The 16,163-nt window shown below is 35.8% G+C and overlaps 1 protein-coding gene across 1 annotated transcript; it reads right to left on the reverse strand.

Moving 5' to 3' along the window:
* Positions 1 to 5,919: 5,919 nt before the first annotated feature.
* On the reverse strand, positions 5,920 to 15,395 carry cpxm1a (carboxypeptidase X (M14 family), member 1a). Its single transcript, XM_056248049.1, has 13 exons — positions 15,045 to 15,395; positions 13,994 to 14,103; positions 13,772 to 13,911; positions 13,097 to 13,181; positions 12,755 to 12,905; positions 11,916 to 12,004; positions 11,715 to 11,838; positions 11,000 to 11,196; positions 10,638 to 10,817; positions 7,668 to 7,962; positions 7,099 to 7,238; positions 6,893 to 6,995; positions 5,920 to 6,443 (listed from the first exon to the last, which is right to left on the reverse strand). Exons 1-13 carry the CDS (start codon positions 15,298 to 15,300, stop codon positions 6,133 to 6,135), a joined length of 2,181 nt encoding a protein of 726 aa, XP_056104024.1. The 5' UTR covers positions 15,301 to 15,395; the 3' UTR covers positions 5,920 to 6,132.
* Between the last annotated feature and the right edge of the window lie 768 nt (positions 15,396 to 16,163).

Genomic DNA, 16,163 nt, shown 5'->3' on the forward strand with positions numbered 1-16,163 from the left:
TACACCCCTGTTGTTCTTGATGCGTCCAGTAGTAGGACGCACTATGGATTGAATATCTGTAGATATTCAGTTGGGCTTCACTCTCTTCACTCAGCCTATAGAAGACTATTTGTTTTTGTGAATTAAAAAAAATTAATAATAGGCTACGGTAATACTTTGCCACGAGAAAAGACAGTAGCCTAACACGCAGAGACCTTTCCTGCTGACCGGATGCCTCCATTGGGGTGATTGAGCGCGGGCTTACACACATATACAGAGTTGGTTATGTCTGTAATAAGACGTTAATACAATTAATGTTTATATAAATATATTATATTTAATATAAATAAATGGGAAATATTTTAAGATATGGCTCATATGACCTCTTTGCCATTGCCAGAACTGTGGCAAATTAGGCAATGTATGGAAATGTATGCTCTTTTTCATGAAAGATCAAATCCAATTTTTATTATAATTAGTTAGAAAACGACTATTATTACTTAATATTGTGAAATACATTTTTGGTCACCCCTAAGGGACGTTTATGCAGGTATTAAGTAAGCAGGGCGTCGTCAGGCAGATAGCTTAGAAATATTTGCATTACTTTGGATTTGTAACATAAAAGATAAGAATGGAAAAATGGAAGTTATATCATTGTTAAATGTGAGGTCAGAGATGTTTATCATCATTTTTGTTTAAGTGTTTTAATTTTTCCCCCCTTTGTTTCAGAAAAACCTTCAAAATGTAAGAAGATGAAAGAAAAGTCTTCTTTCTTGAAGAGTATATGGACGGCTATGACGAGTTCGTTGAGCTGTTGTGACAGTAAAGCTGTGGATGTTGGAGCCTTTCGTTCCTCCACTAGATCTGGACCCAGAGCCTGATTCTGATCCAGATCACTCCGGCGTCGAGCCATATCATGGTAAATCTGCAGTCATTATTTCGCAAACATTGTTTTAAAACAGTATTATCGTCTTGTTTTCCAATAAATATATCTTAAGGCTTGTTTTCAGAGAATATTAATAATATTTTCTCCATATTCATATTATTTTCCCCACATTAATATTATTATCTCGACACAACCAGCGCTGATATTCTTAATATAAAACAAAGGATTTAGCAAGCTCATATATTTCTCACATTTTTCTGTTTGTTTTTCAGACTCCTTTGAGTCTCTCTATAACATGGGAGCGATGATTGGATATGGAAGAGAGTTTGAGGGAACACGCAAATTTGATGGCAAAAAGGTAAAGCAATCGTGCTGAATTGTATAAACATTTTGCTCTTGCATCAAAACATATTTAATACAGATGGTTTAATACTTAAATGCTCAAAACGTAAATGTTATGTGCAAGATCAGGCTCTTTTTCATTTTTGCAAGTTGCCATCAAGCGGATGCGCAAGCTTTGCCATGATATTTATCTTTATATTGTAAGTTGGCCAAAAGCTGAATGTGTATTTAGTTGTTTAAGTGCTGATTACTGTAGTTAATACACCTGCATCTACCAAAATAAAAGAAAAAAACATTTAAAAACAAATTTACCCAGCTAACCTTACCCAGTCTTCTACTTTTCTCCAGCCTGGGCATCCCAAACGTCTCATTACAGAAGTGGCTCTGCTGCTAAAGATGAGGCAAGAACCCATAAGCCCCTTCGTCATACAACTACACGATTGGTTTGAACTCCATCACCTTCACCTTCAGCTTCCTCAGCAAGGCGGTTGTCATCTTAGCGGTGTGTTTGGGGTCGTTATCATGCCGTTCGGCCCAGTTTCTGAAGGGAGGGCATCATGTTCTGCTTCAGAATGTCACAGTACATGTTGGAATCCATGTTTCCCTCAATGAAGCGCAGCTCCCCAGTACCAGCAGCACCCATGCAGCCCCAGACCATGATGTTACCACCACCATGCTTGACTGTAGACACAATGTTCTTAGTACTCCTCACCAGGGCGTCGCCACACATGCTGGACACCATCTGAGCCAAACAAGTTTATCTTAATTCACGGATTTCAGGACCGTAATTCATGCTTAGACAGGTTGTCTTCAGCAAACTGTTGAGCCAGTTTAAGAAGAGGCTTCCTTCTGGTATGACGGCCATGCAAACCGACTTGTTGCAGTGTGCGGCGTATGGTATGAGCACTGAGAAGCTGACCTTCTGCTTCTGCAACCTCTAAAGCAATGCTGGCAGCACTCATGTGTCTGTTTTTTGAAGCCAGCTTCTGCACCTGACGCACAGCACGAGGACTCAACTTCTTTGATTGACCCTTGCGAGGCCTGTTCCTAGTGGAACCCGTCTTGGAAAATCTCTGTATGACCCTGGCAACTGTAGCCTACTGTAAGTTCGACGCAGAAGTATAAATTCGACGCAGAAGTATAAATTGGGTGTAACTCAGTTTCAGGGTGTTACCAATCTTCTTATACCCTAGGCCATCTTTGTGGAGAGCAATTATTGTAATTCTCAAATCCTTAGAGAGTTCTTTGCCATGAGGTGCCATGTTGAACATCCAGTGGTCAGTATGAGAGAATTGTACTCAAATCACCAAATTTTAAGTGCTCTAATACAAGATACACAAATTTGTATGGTCCTGTCAAGCAGACAAAAATATGAATAGGACATGTGGCTTTGCATGGTTAACCGACGTACAGCTATTATCACTTGTACTCACTTTTGTTGCCAGCTATTTTGACAATAATGGCTGTATTGAGTTATTTTCAGAGGACAGTAAACATAAATTGCTATACAAGCAGCACATTGACTACTCTAAAATATATCCAAGTTTCATTTCTGTAGTATTGTCCCTTGAGAAGATATACTAAAATGGTTGCTGAAATGTGAGGGGTGTACTCACTTTTGTGAGATACTGTATATAATTCATTACAACAGATTTCCAGGCTTTTCTTTTGTTCCACAGCTCATTTGTGCAGTTTATTTAGCTTGCTTAAAAATAATTTTCTGTTGGTTAGTAAATTTTTTTTGATTGCGGTCTTTTTTCTGATGCCATTGTTTTCCTTGGATTTGCTTCTCAGTTCCATGCATTTTTAAGCTTTTATTGGTTCATTCCATTCCATTTAATAGGCAACCTCTGTCATGCTAATTCAGATTAGCACAGTTGGTTTTAAATGAATCTGGTTTATTTTAGTTCAGGACTCAATAGTCCAGGTGTAACTAATCTGTACTTAATCTGTGTTTCAGAAAGCCATTTTTAAAGACACTATTAACTATTCTAGATTAAGGCCTACTCCTGGCTTAATTTAAACCCTGTCCGGGAAACTACACATCAGCTTGTACAAACCTCAAACTTCCACGTCAAATTCAAATATTTTAGTCCAAAACATATTCTGTCAAATGACACACAAAACCAACAAATACACTAGACTGCCTAAGACTAGCAAGATTAATTCAAAACACTGTTTCCCCCCAGATATAAATTCTTGAATGTAAATATTTGTTCTCTCTAAACATTGATTATTTCCACTAATTGTGTCTTAATGATTTTTATTCCACCAGTATCTCCTAAACCAAGTGAAGGAGAAGGCTGACTTCAGGAGAAAACTCAAGACTTGGTTTCCTGACCTCCAAGGTAAAAACTTCAGCTAAGGCTGCAACCACTATAAACATTGAGAGGAACGCACATTTCCCCCCAGATATTCAAGGTAATTTTCGAAAATTATCTCTTATTGTGATCCCACTGCCTCCCCAGGAAGCATATTTGTCTGCCCACCACATCCTGTGCCCACCTCATCCCAAGGGAAGCACCCATACCCACTGCCTCCCCAGAGGAAGCACCTGTGCCTGCCTTGTCCCCTGATGAAGCAACCATGTCTGCGGCAGAGCCATATAGAGAGAGAGTTGCGACAGCAGAAGTTCTAAATGCTTGGTTGTCACGTGATTCGCATAGACCTCAGATAGTTCCAGGAAGTGCTTCGGCGCCAATTCAAATCGGTGGAGTTAGAGAGCAGAACTGTGATTTTTGGTAGTTTGTAGTCAGTAAATGCATTGATTTACAATATGTATATAATACATTGACATGCGCATGTAGTATGTGTATGTACAGCATGTACAAGTTACAGCAAAGTTGGGTAACACTTTATAATACGGTTCCTTCGTTAATGAATAACTACACAAGAACCAATGAGTAACACAATATTAACAATCTAGTAACTATTATTAACTAACAAGAAACTCTGATTAACAAACTAGTAAGTAATAGCGCACAGATGAAAGTGGTACTTCACTATTAACTAATCAATAACTATTTTTTTTAATGCTTCCCAGAGAACTACTGAAAATTTTCATAATTCATGCAAAACTAATCAATAACCAATGCAGGACAAATTACTAGCACTACATTAACATTTTAACTACTGTAAGTGAATACACAAGGTTGTTTACATTATCAATATGTAATAGCATAGCAGACTTATGATTTGGGAAAGCTGTTAATAATTGGCCTATGCTGTCTATTTATCAACTGAATAATTTTAAAGAAATGGATTTTTAAATGCAGTTGTCGGGACCTTACTTGTCCTGTGGCCAATTTTCCGGCATTCCTCTGGACTGGCATTGAATCACTAGAGTCATGGTGAGTACTGGAACATATTGAGTCATCAGCCACCCAAATACCATATACAGTTATTTTATTATTTAACCTATACCTCCCCCAAAAATATGTTTTTATGTATGTCTCCTAGCTCATATATATGTGTGCGCGTGTGTATATCTTGTGAGTGATTAGAAGATTCTACACTTTATTGGCTTTTCATTAGTAACTACTGCAAGAATCATGGTAACAAACTAGTAATGACTCAAGTGTTACTACATACTTCTATGGGAATTACTAATTATTTGGATCCGTATTCTAAAGTGAAGATCATGGTAACTAACTAGTAATGACTAAAGTGTTACTACATGATCTAGTCATGATTTGTGCAACCAACCACAAAAGTCATTTCAAGCGTTTGAGATTTTTGGTGAACTTTTAAATAGTATACTTTTAGAAAATTTCTTTAGAAGTATAGTAACACTTTAGTCATTACTAGTTAGTTCCCATGATCTTCACTTTAGAATACGGATCCAAATAATTAGTAATTCCCATAGAAGTACACTTGAGTCATTACTAGTTTGTTTGTCAGTAAAATTACCAGCGAATGAACAAGGGAACGAAGCATCACCACTACAATTGTACTTTGTAAAATTTACTAAATAAAAAAATGAAACAATTGATTTATTAGGAAAATACACATGAATTAACAATGGTGTTATATAAATTTTACATTTAAAGCCAAAATAGCTCATTTTCATCTATAAATATACTATATTCTCTGTATTAAAATATACATTGAAGATAAACAGAGTATGCACGTGTTTGCCGATTCAAATATTAATATTTTTAAAATGGATGTGATTTATATCTTATTTTCTTTAATTGTAAATATGCATAAAGTGAAGATAATCATAGTATGCACATGTTGCCTGAACAACATATTAAAGTCACCATGAAATGGACAACTGGACAATTCTTGTTTTTATTGAATATTGCAATAAAGAAATAATAATTTATTATTTGTTTATAATTTAATAATAGAATGAATTAATAATAATAAATTTATTATTTATACATGCACATCATATATATATTTAGATATTAATTCATGTGCCCTCGTCCCAAGGACGCATTTCTTATAAACGCCTAGAGAAAACTGCATTCTATATAGACACAAAGGACCACTTCCACCACCACAATGCAATGTACATTATGCAGGGATGATTTTTCCCCCAAAATAATCAAGGCTAGAAATTATGAGAAAAAAGTCAGGATATAAGGAGTTTAGAAATTGTGAGAATTGTGAGATAAAAAGTCGCAATTACCTTTTGTATGTTTTATTCTGTGGCGGAAACAAGCTTCTAAATATCACAGTTGAAGAAACTAAGAGGTGGATTCTGCAAAATCTTTTATTAGCTTTATTATAATATCATCATCAACATCATATTCTGAGAGTAGAAAACCAGCTACAATCTCAGAGTCTTGCTCACATGAGGCATTCTTCAAAATATTAGTGGTTAAAAAAACATTCAAATCAGACAATCTCAATGTCTCTTAAATCACAATGTCCCTCAACCTGTGACAGACCGGCTTATTGTTTTATAAATGAGCTCCTCACTTCCGTTTAACTTTGTTGAGGCGTTGCTGTTGTTCTCGACGGCGATTGAGAATCTTGGTGCTGATGCGGAGTTTGCGCATTTGCATGGCTCGGATCCGTACCTGATCATCCCGGGGAATTTTCCCACCTCTTGCCAGGATGTGTTTTAGGCGATCCTGTGACGTCTTGGTGAGGGTGAAGTCACAGATGGTTGCGCGGGGCTCTGACCCTACAGAGCAGTGGCGGATGCGAGGGAAGTAGCCTTCAGCCCACACCGTTATCTTGTACTCACCTGGGTTCAGCAGACGCCAGTAATCACCATCTTGAGCTACAAACATGTCAATAAAACTTTATTATATCCTGTATTGACTAAATTTAATTGTTTTAAAGAGGACCTATTAAGCCCCTTTACAAAGTTTTGTTTTTGGGGTCTACTAAAATCAGTTTTCACGCTGATTGGTCGGCTGGACAAGTGTGTTGTGATTGGTCAGCCCCTTCGAGCATGTTTCTGGAATGTCACGTCCCTTGCAAATTTCACCTTGGGTGGGAATTATTCAAATGAGGTCTAAAACTCAAGACTACAAACGAGGCGTTTCAAAAATAGTGCTTACTGATATAGAGAATAACTCCCTTCCCTTTGGAGCGACTTTGTGCTTTATAACTTCACAGACCTTTTTCATGCTCAAACAGCAACATTACACAAGTTGAAAATGTAAAAAAAGCATAATAGGTCCTCTTTAATGCAGTTTATTTGGCAAAGTGATTTTAGAAGTATACCAGATCTTATGTCATGGTCCAGGCCGTCCACCTTAATAATAGCATTTGCAATGCCAGCTTTAGTGTCCTTATCCCTGATGACGCCCTTTATACCTCTGTGCACCTGCAGAAGAGCGAGAGAGCAGATGAAAATGGAAAAGGTTAGGATCCTAGTAGGATCCATTGGGATCATGTTTCCCTACAGGACAGAGGGAAAATGAACTGACCTGCTCCATGTACAGCAGGAGGGACTCTTTGTTGTTCTCCCACTCGATAGGAAGCTCACTGGCATGTGGGAATTTATCACAGGACAGTTCTACAGTAATTTCGAAACAATTCGTGTGGAGATAACTAAAGTCATTCATGCCTATAAAGCAAAAATAAAAAAATAAGAAAAATAATATATGACATTGAAACTCATCAGTACATAAAGCCTTTTATATAATGAGCATGAAACTAGGATTGCCACTTAAAAACAAAATGAAGAATTATCAGTATTAATAATTAACTTGTGCAATTAAATTGTTGCATTTTAAAATGAGTTCATTGTTTACTGTTTCATTTAACATTTTAATTCATAATTATTACATTAATAAACAAATTTCAATTGTATTTTTAGTCCTCCATATGGAACACAACTAATATCTGAAAATCTTGTCAACAGTCTACATGCTCCTGAATATATTCTACAAGGCTTTTGACTGTGGACCTCTATTTAAATTACACCCATGTCATCTCTTAAAATTTACCTTTTAGAAAGGACCCTGTTGCAAATGAATATTGAATGTTTACTCACTCCCTGGAACAGTGTGCCAGTCAGCTCCATTGATGATGTTGTTGTGCTGTAGGAAGTCTTCTGAGTGACAGATCCTCCGATCTGGGTTTGCCATCACCAGATTGGTCGAGGCATAGACGGTAGCCAACCAACGGAAGAAATCGTTGTCTGCGGTGGGAGTGTCCTGGCGAGGGATCCAGTCACGTGTGCAGTCGAAAGGGTAAGTGACCACCAGCTCTCCCCCGTGCAGATTAGCACTCAGTACAAAAGGAATATCTTGCATCCAGCTGATTACAGCACGCGTCTCTGGGGCAACCTTAAACATGAACATGCGAATATATAGTATAATATAAAATAAACTATAATAAACACTATATACACTAGCAGTCAAAAGTTTCGAATATTTGTGATTTTTTAAAATGTTTTTAAAGAAGTCTCTTATGCTCACCAAGGCTGCATTTATTCGATCAATTAAAGTGAAAACTGTAATATTGTGAAATACAATTACAATTTAAAAAAAATATTTTAATATATGTGACCCGTGCTGGCAAAAATGAGTTATTGTTATTGTCATAATTCTCTATTTTTATATTTTCTATGAAAAAATTTCAAAATTATGTAGGCTATGATTTGTTTGAATCGAACAAAAAATTACCGTACTGAGCTTACACCTGTTTGAAGTTGATAAAGTCAGCAAAGTCAATTTTGAGAAAACCCGAGTTAAAAGTTTTCTGAAGGTTCCAAAACAAAATCACTGTAAAATCCCTGGTAATAGCACAAAATTTGGCATACACCAAGTCAAAACCAAATAGGCTATCTATAAGAATAATTAATAAAGCATATATTTTCCCATGATGCCACAATTGTTTGATTAACATTAATGAAACCACCAGTACTGCATGGATCTGTTGAAAACATGCAGCTTCATATTTTTGTGGACAACGTGATGCACCACCCTACCATTAAAAAGTTTGGAATAAGTAAGATTTTGTTTTGCAAATTAACATTAATTAAATCAATAATTTTATTGCGCAAGGACGCATTAAATTAATCAAAAGTGACAGTATAGACATTTATAATGTTACAAAGGATTTCTGTTACAAAAAACTTTCTATTCATCAAAGCATCCTGAAATTTTCTTTATTAAGGTTTCCACAAAAATATTAAGCAGCAAAAACGTTTTTTTTAACATTTATAATAATTATAATAAATGCCATTTTTAAAATATATTAAAACAGAAACTAAATTTTTTTTACTTAATTATTCCTAACATCTGGTAGTGTATATAAAAATAAATTTTTATAATATATAATGTGTAGCCTTAGCCTACTATATAAAAAGACAGAACATATGGACACAACTGCTATCTCAGAATGTAATTAGAGGGTCTGGGTTTAGTTTCTCCCCCCTTGCCCTTCTTGCCCCTCCCCCAGGCAAAAAAGTATATCTTTGCCTATAATAATAATCTCATAATCCACAGAAAAAATGATAATTTTGTCTTATTTTATTACGCTTCTTCACTTTTGAGTCCCCCTCTATCATCTTTCATGATGAAGAGTGAATTTCATTTCTAATCTGTGTATTGTGGTGTGTTTTCCTATCAGAGGCCCAGCACAGGGAGCTTCGGCTGAGAGGAAGTGCTTACATTCTTCACAGATCTGCTTGACCCTGATTCCCCTGTGCACAATGTGTCCTGCTCTATAAGGCAAATACTAAAGTCTATTGAAATATTTAAAGTCACCATCAAATCCAAAAATGATTTTTTTTTATGGAATATTGAGCTATTTATGATTTATCTGTGCAAATCTTAATTTTTTTTTATTCATGTGCTCTCATAAGCTTTAACCAAAGTGTTTCCCCTCCCTCTTACAGCGATATCTCTTCTCTTCTCTGATGACGTGTTTAGTGTTTACTGGCGCAAAGAGGCGGGACAACCTGTCACTCATGACATCACAGCAATAGCAAACCACAACCATCTAACAATCCAATCAATGCACCATGGACACAATCAAGTCCTGCCCTACATTTTAGCTTGTTCGAGAAGTTTTACTTGGATATAAATCACAATAAGGTAAAAAGACGGACTTTAATAAATGTGACCCTTAACTCTGAGATTTTCTGTACCTCCAAATAAAGCAAACATTATGAGGATACACTTAGAGCAACGTCTGAACGTTTAAGACATAAGACTCGACTCTTTTCTTAGACAAAGAAGATGGATTACTTTGCTTATAAAATGACCAAAAAAAAGACTATTTGTGGAAACCAGGGGCTGGGGAGGGGCCAACTGGCTGCACGAAAATAATATTTTTTTGATAATTATTTTTATATATGGAGGTTCAGAGTAGTGACAACTGCATTCTATAACCAAATTTACACCCGTAAACTTTTAGGACTCATAGCCTCAGAGAGAGCCACTCTTTGCTGAACGCAGGTCCACAAAAATGTGGATATAATTTGCGTCATCTGAAGGTTTTAAATCCAGTCACCAAGTTTTGACTCAAATGCTCTGCTTTCACTCAGGTATTAAAGCATCTGTCGGTTAATTTAATGGTAAATTAATGATGCAAACTTGATCAAATATGAGACAAGTTCAAATTCTGCTGAAAAGCAGCTGTAGCAAGATAATAGTGCCATTATTCTATACAGACAGTATTTAGCTGCTGCGTAAACAGGATATTTCAACACTCGAATTTTCAAATCATTCTCAAAACTGGCCTCATTTTAGTGACATTATCGAGGACATTTCAGCTAGAAAAAAACAAGAAAGTAATGTTTCTAAAGTTATGTCATTATTCATTCATGAGCACAAACGGAAATGTCTATGTATTGACTAATGGCCTCCGTGACATTTTTATTTGGGGGGGGGGGGGTCTACTGTAATGCTGTAGCCCAGGGGCCTCTGGTTAACGCGCCCCTGCAGACAACAGTACCCAAAGTTTATTATAAGTAGGCTACACATACCAAAAGAGCATTATAATGCTTACGTACTAATGCTTCGGTTGAGGTGTAGTACTCTGGCATGGGAATGTAGTGGTTGCTCACTCTCCTCTTGTCCGTGGCCAACTCCTGAGCGTCCCACATGATGTTGTTGAGGTCAGGGAAGTTATGGTTCATGTCAATGCCCTCAAAGCTGTAGCGTCCAAGAGCCCAGCCAGAGAGTTCTGAGCCCTGTAGAACACATGCACGATTTAACAATCTAAAGAAGCTTTTTCCACTATAAATAATCTTTTGTGCAATGGAAAGTTTCCATGGATGTTAAAGGTTCTCCGTGGAACATAGATGCCAATAAAGAACCTTTAATTTTAGAAGTGCAATGTTCTTCTCACATCAATTTTTCGGTTTTGGCTTACCTTCTCATAGGCTGTTTCATATCCGTCTGGGTTCATAGATGGCAACAGATGGATGCGTGTGTCCTTTACCAGTTGTATGACACGCTGATTGCCTCGGATGTATTCACGGCAGATGTACTGCATAAGATTTAGCAAGAGCTCCCGGCCCAAAACTTCATTCCCATGCATCCCGGCAACATAGCGAAACTCTGGCTCACCTATAAGCAAACAGTGAAATCATAAACAGTAAAATGTGTACGATTTGGAACAGGAATTAATTTAAAATCACACACATTTACACCATTTTACCACCATTATGTGATGTATTTCAGAGTGAAACAGAGTACAAGAAAAAAATAAGGTCAGGACTAGATTCTTTATCCCTTGTGAATTGTATCATGAAAAAAATTAAACAAGTCAAATTGCTGACGATATGTCTTCAGTAAAAGCTTAACCGTATCTGATCAATGATGGAATGTTTATTCTGGCTAAATGAATGATGAAAAGCAGATGTGACAACAATGTGTTACATAAAAGTATGATGAATGCACAAAATAAAGCCTAAAAGCAAAAAAAACCATCATCTTCTATCTGTATTAAAGGGAAAATATGAAAAGGGCATGAACAATGAATTCTCTGCAAAAACACAATTGGTTATTGCACCAGAACATGTGTGTGGTCTATTAGGTTCAGGGATCTGAATAACAAGCACCAGGGTCTTAAAGTGAACACTTACCAAGCTCATGTTTTCCTGGGTTATCGGATATTTCCATAACATAAAGCTTCAGTCCGGTATAGCTCCTCCCAATAGTGTAGATCCGTGTGATATTTGGACACTCGTCATTCACAGACTTCATTAACTAGAGGGAGAGTGACTTGTGTCAGTTTGGTTACACGAATAAGCAGGAAAAATAAGAAGGTCTAAAATCACTCTAACCTTCCTCATCTCATTGTAATTATGGTGTCTGAAGTCAAGGTCATCTGTGGATCTGCTCTCAGTTTCAGAAAATTCTGGGCTGTCAGGATCTATACATACAGACAAGTTTTGTCAAACTTCACTTTTAACTGAATGACTATTCAATAATTTAATACTACAACATACAAACTACCAATAATGCTCTGTCTCTGTGTTGCAAGACCTACAGTGGCGGTTGACTGACTTGTGGAGGTTTTTGGCTGACAATAACTGTAAAGCCTTGTAAAAAAAAAAGAAAGAAATAAAATAATAGACTACCGTTTTAAAGTTTAGGGTCAGTAAAAAAGTCATACTTCAGCAAGGACAGTAAAGACATTTATAAATATAAGGAGCTTTATATTTTAAATAAATGCTGTTTCCACAAAAATATTAAGCAGCATGACTGTTTTCAACATGATAATAATAATAATAATAATAAAAGTTTCTTCAGCACCAAATCAGCATATTAGAATGATTTCTGAAGGATCATGTGACACTGAAGACTGTAGTTATAATGCTGAAAATTCAGCATTGCCATCAGGAATCAATTAAAATTTAAATACATTAAAATGGATAAAAATAATTTTAAATTGTAATAATTCTACAACATTACTGTTTTTACTGTATTTTGCAGCCTTGGTAAGCATGAGACTTCTTTCAAAATCATTAAAAAGTCTTACCACCCCTCCAAACGTATAAATTGGAGTGAATGTAAGGAAATAGTTTTATATATATATACATCTACATATTGGCAAAACCTAGTTTTTACATGCCATGGTCTTGACCCAAATATTTCAAAGTACAGTAGTGAAATATAGAACCTGGCATTGGGCAACCCAGCACTTCTGCCCGGAGACAAATGGTGCCATTGCTGAACCAGGTCTGTGGGTTAATGCGAATGTACTGGGCCACTGAAGGCTCAGGAAACAGAGCCAAAACTGGCGTCTCCAAATCTTCATTCCCGACAAACACCTGCACAGAGATTCTGAGATGAGCAGAGACAATCTACCACACATACAGAAAAGAAAAAAAATATGGCACATGCGGAAAATTCACTTTGACTTAAAATATTTATATGCTCCTCGACTTCTTAGCCCTATCTTACAGGGAAGCTTAATGGTCCAGATTTAACAAATGTAGGTTAGCAGCACTTATAAACTTACGGCCTCCTCTGATCCATTCATGCAGGGCTGCCAGAACGATGAGTCATTACTGAACTGCACCTTATACGTGCGGACCCAGTTCAAGCTACACACACACAAATAAAGATTTTTGGTAAGACAAATATGATGAAAATAATAGGTTTGATTTGCAAACATCCTGTAAAAGCTGACTCTTGTGAAAAACAAGTACACTTTAGCATACTTTTGAAAAGAGTATTTATTGTGGAAATAATATACTTTAAAATAATAAACTAAAGTGTGAACTGAATGCAATGTAGGACTTAAGTACATCTTTTAATTTCATAATTACTTCTATTGTCTTTGTAGATGTGTACTGCAAATACTGACAAGCATTTATGGTAAACTAAAATATACTTAAATGTAATTTCTATTGAAAATTGTATGTCATGTATTTGAGTATATTTGTAATTACACATTTACACATTAGTTCAATTAGGACAATTAAGTCGCTTTTATAAACGTGCCTTAGAAAAAAACATTACTGGTGTGCATCTTGAGTCAGTGCAAGTTGCTTTCAATTAAAACAACTCAATTATGCATTTTAGTTTAATATAGTAATTTCAACAGAGTCCCACTATTTTGCAAGTACTAAAATGTGTGTAATATGAATGATGACAACGATGATGACAATAATGATCAAAGACACACAATGACCTCCAGATAGAGTTTCGGCCCTGGAGGATGACGCCAGTAAAGAGTGTCAGTCTGAGAGCATCCAACTGCAACCACTGTTCCTGATCCTTCACCCCAGCACACCACGCTCCGTCATACTCATCATCATCCTCCAGACCGGACTACAAACACACGTATGCAAATTCATAACATGCTACTTCGAAAATATCTTCAAAATTTTCTTAAACAAACACACACAGTGACCTGTATATTAAGGCGTCCTCTGTGAGGGCCGAGCCCGAAACTCAAATCTGAGGAAGACTGCAGCTGATCATCAGAGACTTTCAGAGACTCCAAGCCCAGTGGTGGACAACCTGATTGAGATTCAGACAAACACATTTAAAGCTGATGATGAACAGTTGCTTATTAAGCCAGAGAGGAGCTTAAGAATGTTTGAGTGAATGATAATAACAGTACATGTGCTGTGAAGAATCACATGGAAGTACACTCTTAAAAAAAGGTGTTTTCAAAGCAAAACATTATAAGTTCTGAAAAAAAAAAACATTTCAGTGATCAGGTCCTAAAAGAACCATTTTCTAAAACGTGAAGAACATTTTATTAATCTAAAGAACCTTATTCCACAATAAAGAACCTTTTGTGCAGTGGAAAAGTTCCATGGATGTTCTTCATGGAACCATCAGTGCCAATAAAGAACCTTTTATTTTTAAGAGTGTATGCAACAATTTCTCTCTCTTCTCCAGGAGTTTCATTTGGTGCACTTTTGAAATGAATTCAAGAACTGGTGGGAATACAGGAATGCTGAGCAAACACATTATCACACTGATTCACTATTGTTGCTTAAAACAAAGCCTGGTGAATCAACATTATGTTTGTTGCTTAAGTATTCCTGTATTCCCACTCGTTCTTGAACTAATTTCTATAACTAATAATACCACTCCAAACTTGTGTGACTTTCTTTCTGCTGTGAAACATAGCAAACATTAAAGACGATATTTTGAAGAATGTTGGTAACCAATGGTTTTAAATACTACCATTGACTTGACACAAAAATGACACATTTCTTTAAATATCTTCTATGTTCCACAGAAGAAGAAGAAGAAGAAAAGTGCACGAAATGTGGGTGAGTAAATGTTGAAGTTTATATTTAAATTTAAAATATCACTTTAACATAAAAAAATATAGGCCTAATAGTTAATTTAAGGGGGAAGTGTTATAACGCCGTACATAAAAGGACATTTAAAGAAAACTGTTCTGAATTTACTTCCCTCAACTCTCCGATTAATAATGAACTCGCCTGGTTTTACTCCATATGTCTCTTTGTTCATCTGTTCTCCATCTTCACTGGTATTCCTCTGCGCTTTGGTGTGGTTTTCAGCAGGGGTTGCTTTGTCCAAACTTTTAGTAACATTTCCAGTCAGATTAAATATTGACTTTAAATCGTTCGATTCAGATTTAACATTATTACTGACAGTCTGATTTTCAGATGAAAGACACTGGTGTGTAATGCAAAGTATTATTGCAGCACAAATGTGTACGCTTTGCATAAGCATATTCCTTCTTCAATATTTGTGTCCAAGTCAGCAGAATTTAAAAGTCAGATATTGGAAGAACGCTTCGTAACATAATACCAGACTGCCGCCACAATACCGTATATTGTCGAATAGACGTCGCGCGGACCGTGATTCTGTTGTCAAGAAAAGTTTTAACCCTATAAAGCCTATGGCAAGCCATTTTAACTTTTATTTATTTCCAGGATATGAATTGTTGATATCAAGAATTACATTTTTGATATCAACAATTACATTTTTTGATATCAACAATTAAATTTTTGATATCAACAATTGAATTCTTGATATCAACAATTGAATTCTTGAAATCAACAATTGAATTATTGATATAAAAAATGTAATTCTTGATATCAACAATTGTATTTTCACTAGTGAAATGTCACCATAGGCTGCCATTCAAAATCAATTGTTGATATCAAGAATTGATTTCTTACTAGTAGAAATATAATTTTTGATATCAATAATTACATTGTTACTAGTAAAAATGCGAATTCCTGATATCAATAATTAAATTGTCACTAGTCTAAATGTATATTCTTGATATCAACAACTGAATTGCTACTAGTAAAAAATTTCATTTTTGATATCTGAAAATGTATTTCTGATATCAATATTATTTCAGATATTTAAAATGACTTTCTTACTAGTAACAATCACATTCATGATATCAGAAATTAACATTGTCACTAGTGAATTGTTGATATCAAGAATAGACATTTCAACTAGTGTCAATTTATTCTTGATATCAAAAATAAAGGTTTTTATAAGAATTGTATTTCTGACATGTGAAATTGGAATTTCAACTAGTAAGAAATCAATTGTTGATATCAAGAATTGATTTTGAA

The sequence above is a fragment of the Rhinichthys klamathensis genome, unplaced genomic scaffold (genome assembly GCF_029890125.1).
Source record: "Rhinichthys klamathensis goyatoka isolate OS25496 unplaced genomic scaffold, OSU_Roscu_1.1 h1tg000053l_1, whole genome shotgun sequence".
Classification (NCBI taxonomy): domain Eukaryota; kingdom Metazoa; phylum Chordata; class Actinopteri; order Cypriniformes; family Leuciscidae; genus Rhinichthys; species Rhinichthys klamathensis.

Coding starts and splice junctions, on each gene's coding strand:
- cpxm1a (XM_056248049.1), bottom strand. CDS start 15,300: ATGCTTATGCAAAGCGTACACATTTGTGCTGCAATAATACTTTGCATT. Junction 11,839..11,915: donor ATTACAATGAGATGAGGAAG/GTTAGAGTGATT, acceptor CTCTCCCTCTAG/TTAATGAAGTCTGTGAATGA. Junction 11,197..11,714: donor CCCAGGAAAACATGAGCTTG/GTAAGTGTTCAC, acceptor GTTTGCTTATAG/GTGAGCCAGAGTTTCGCTAT.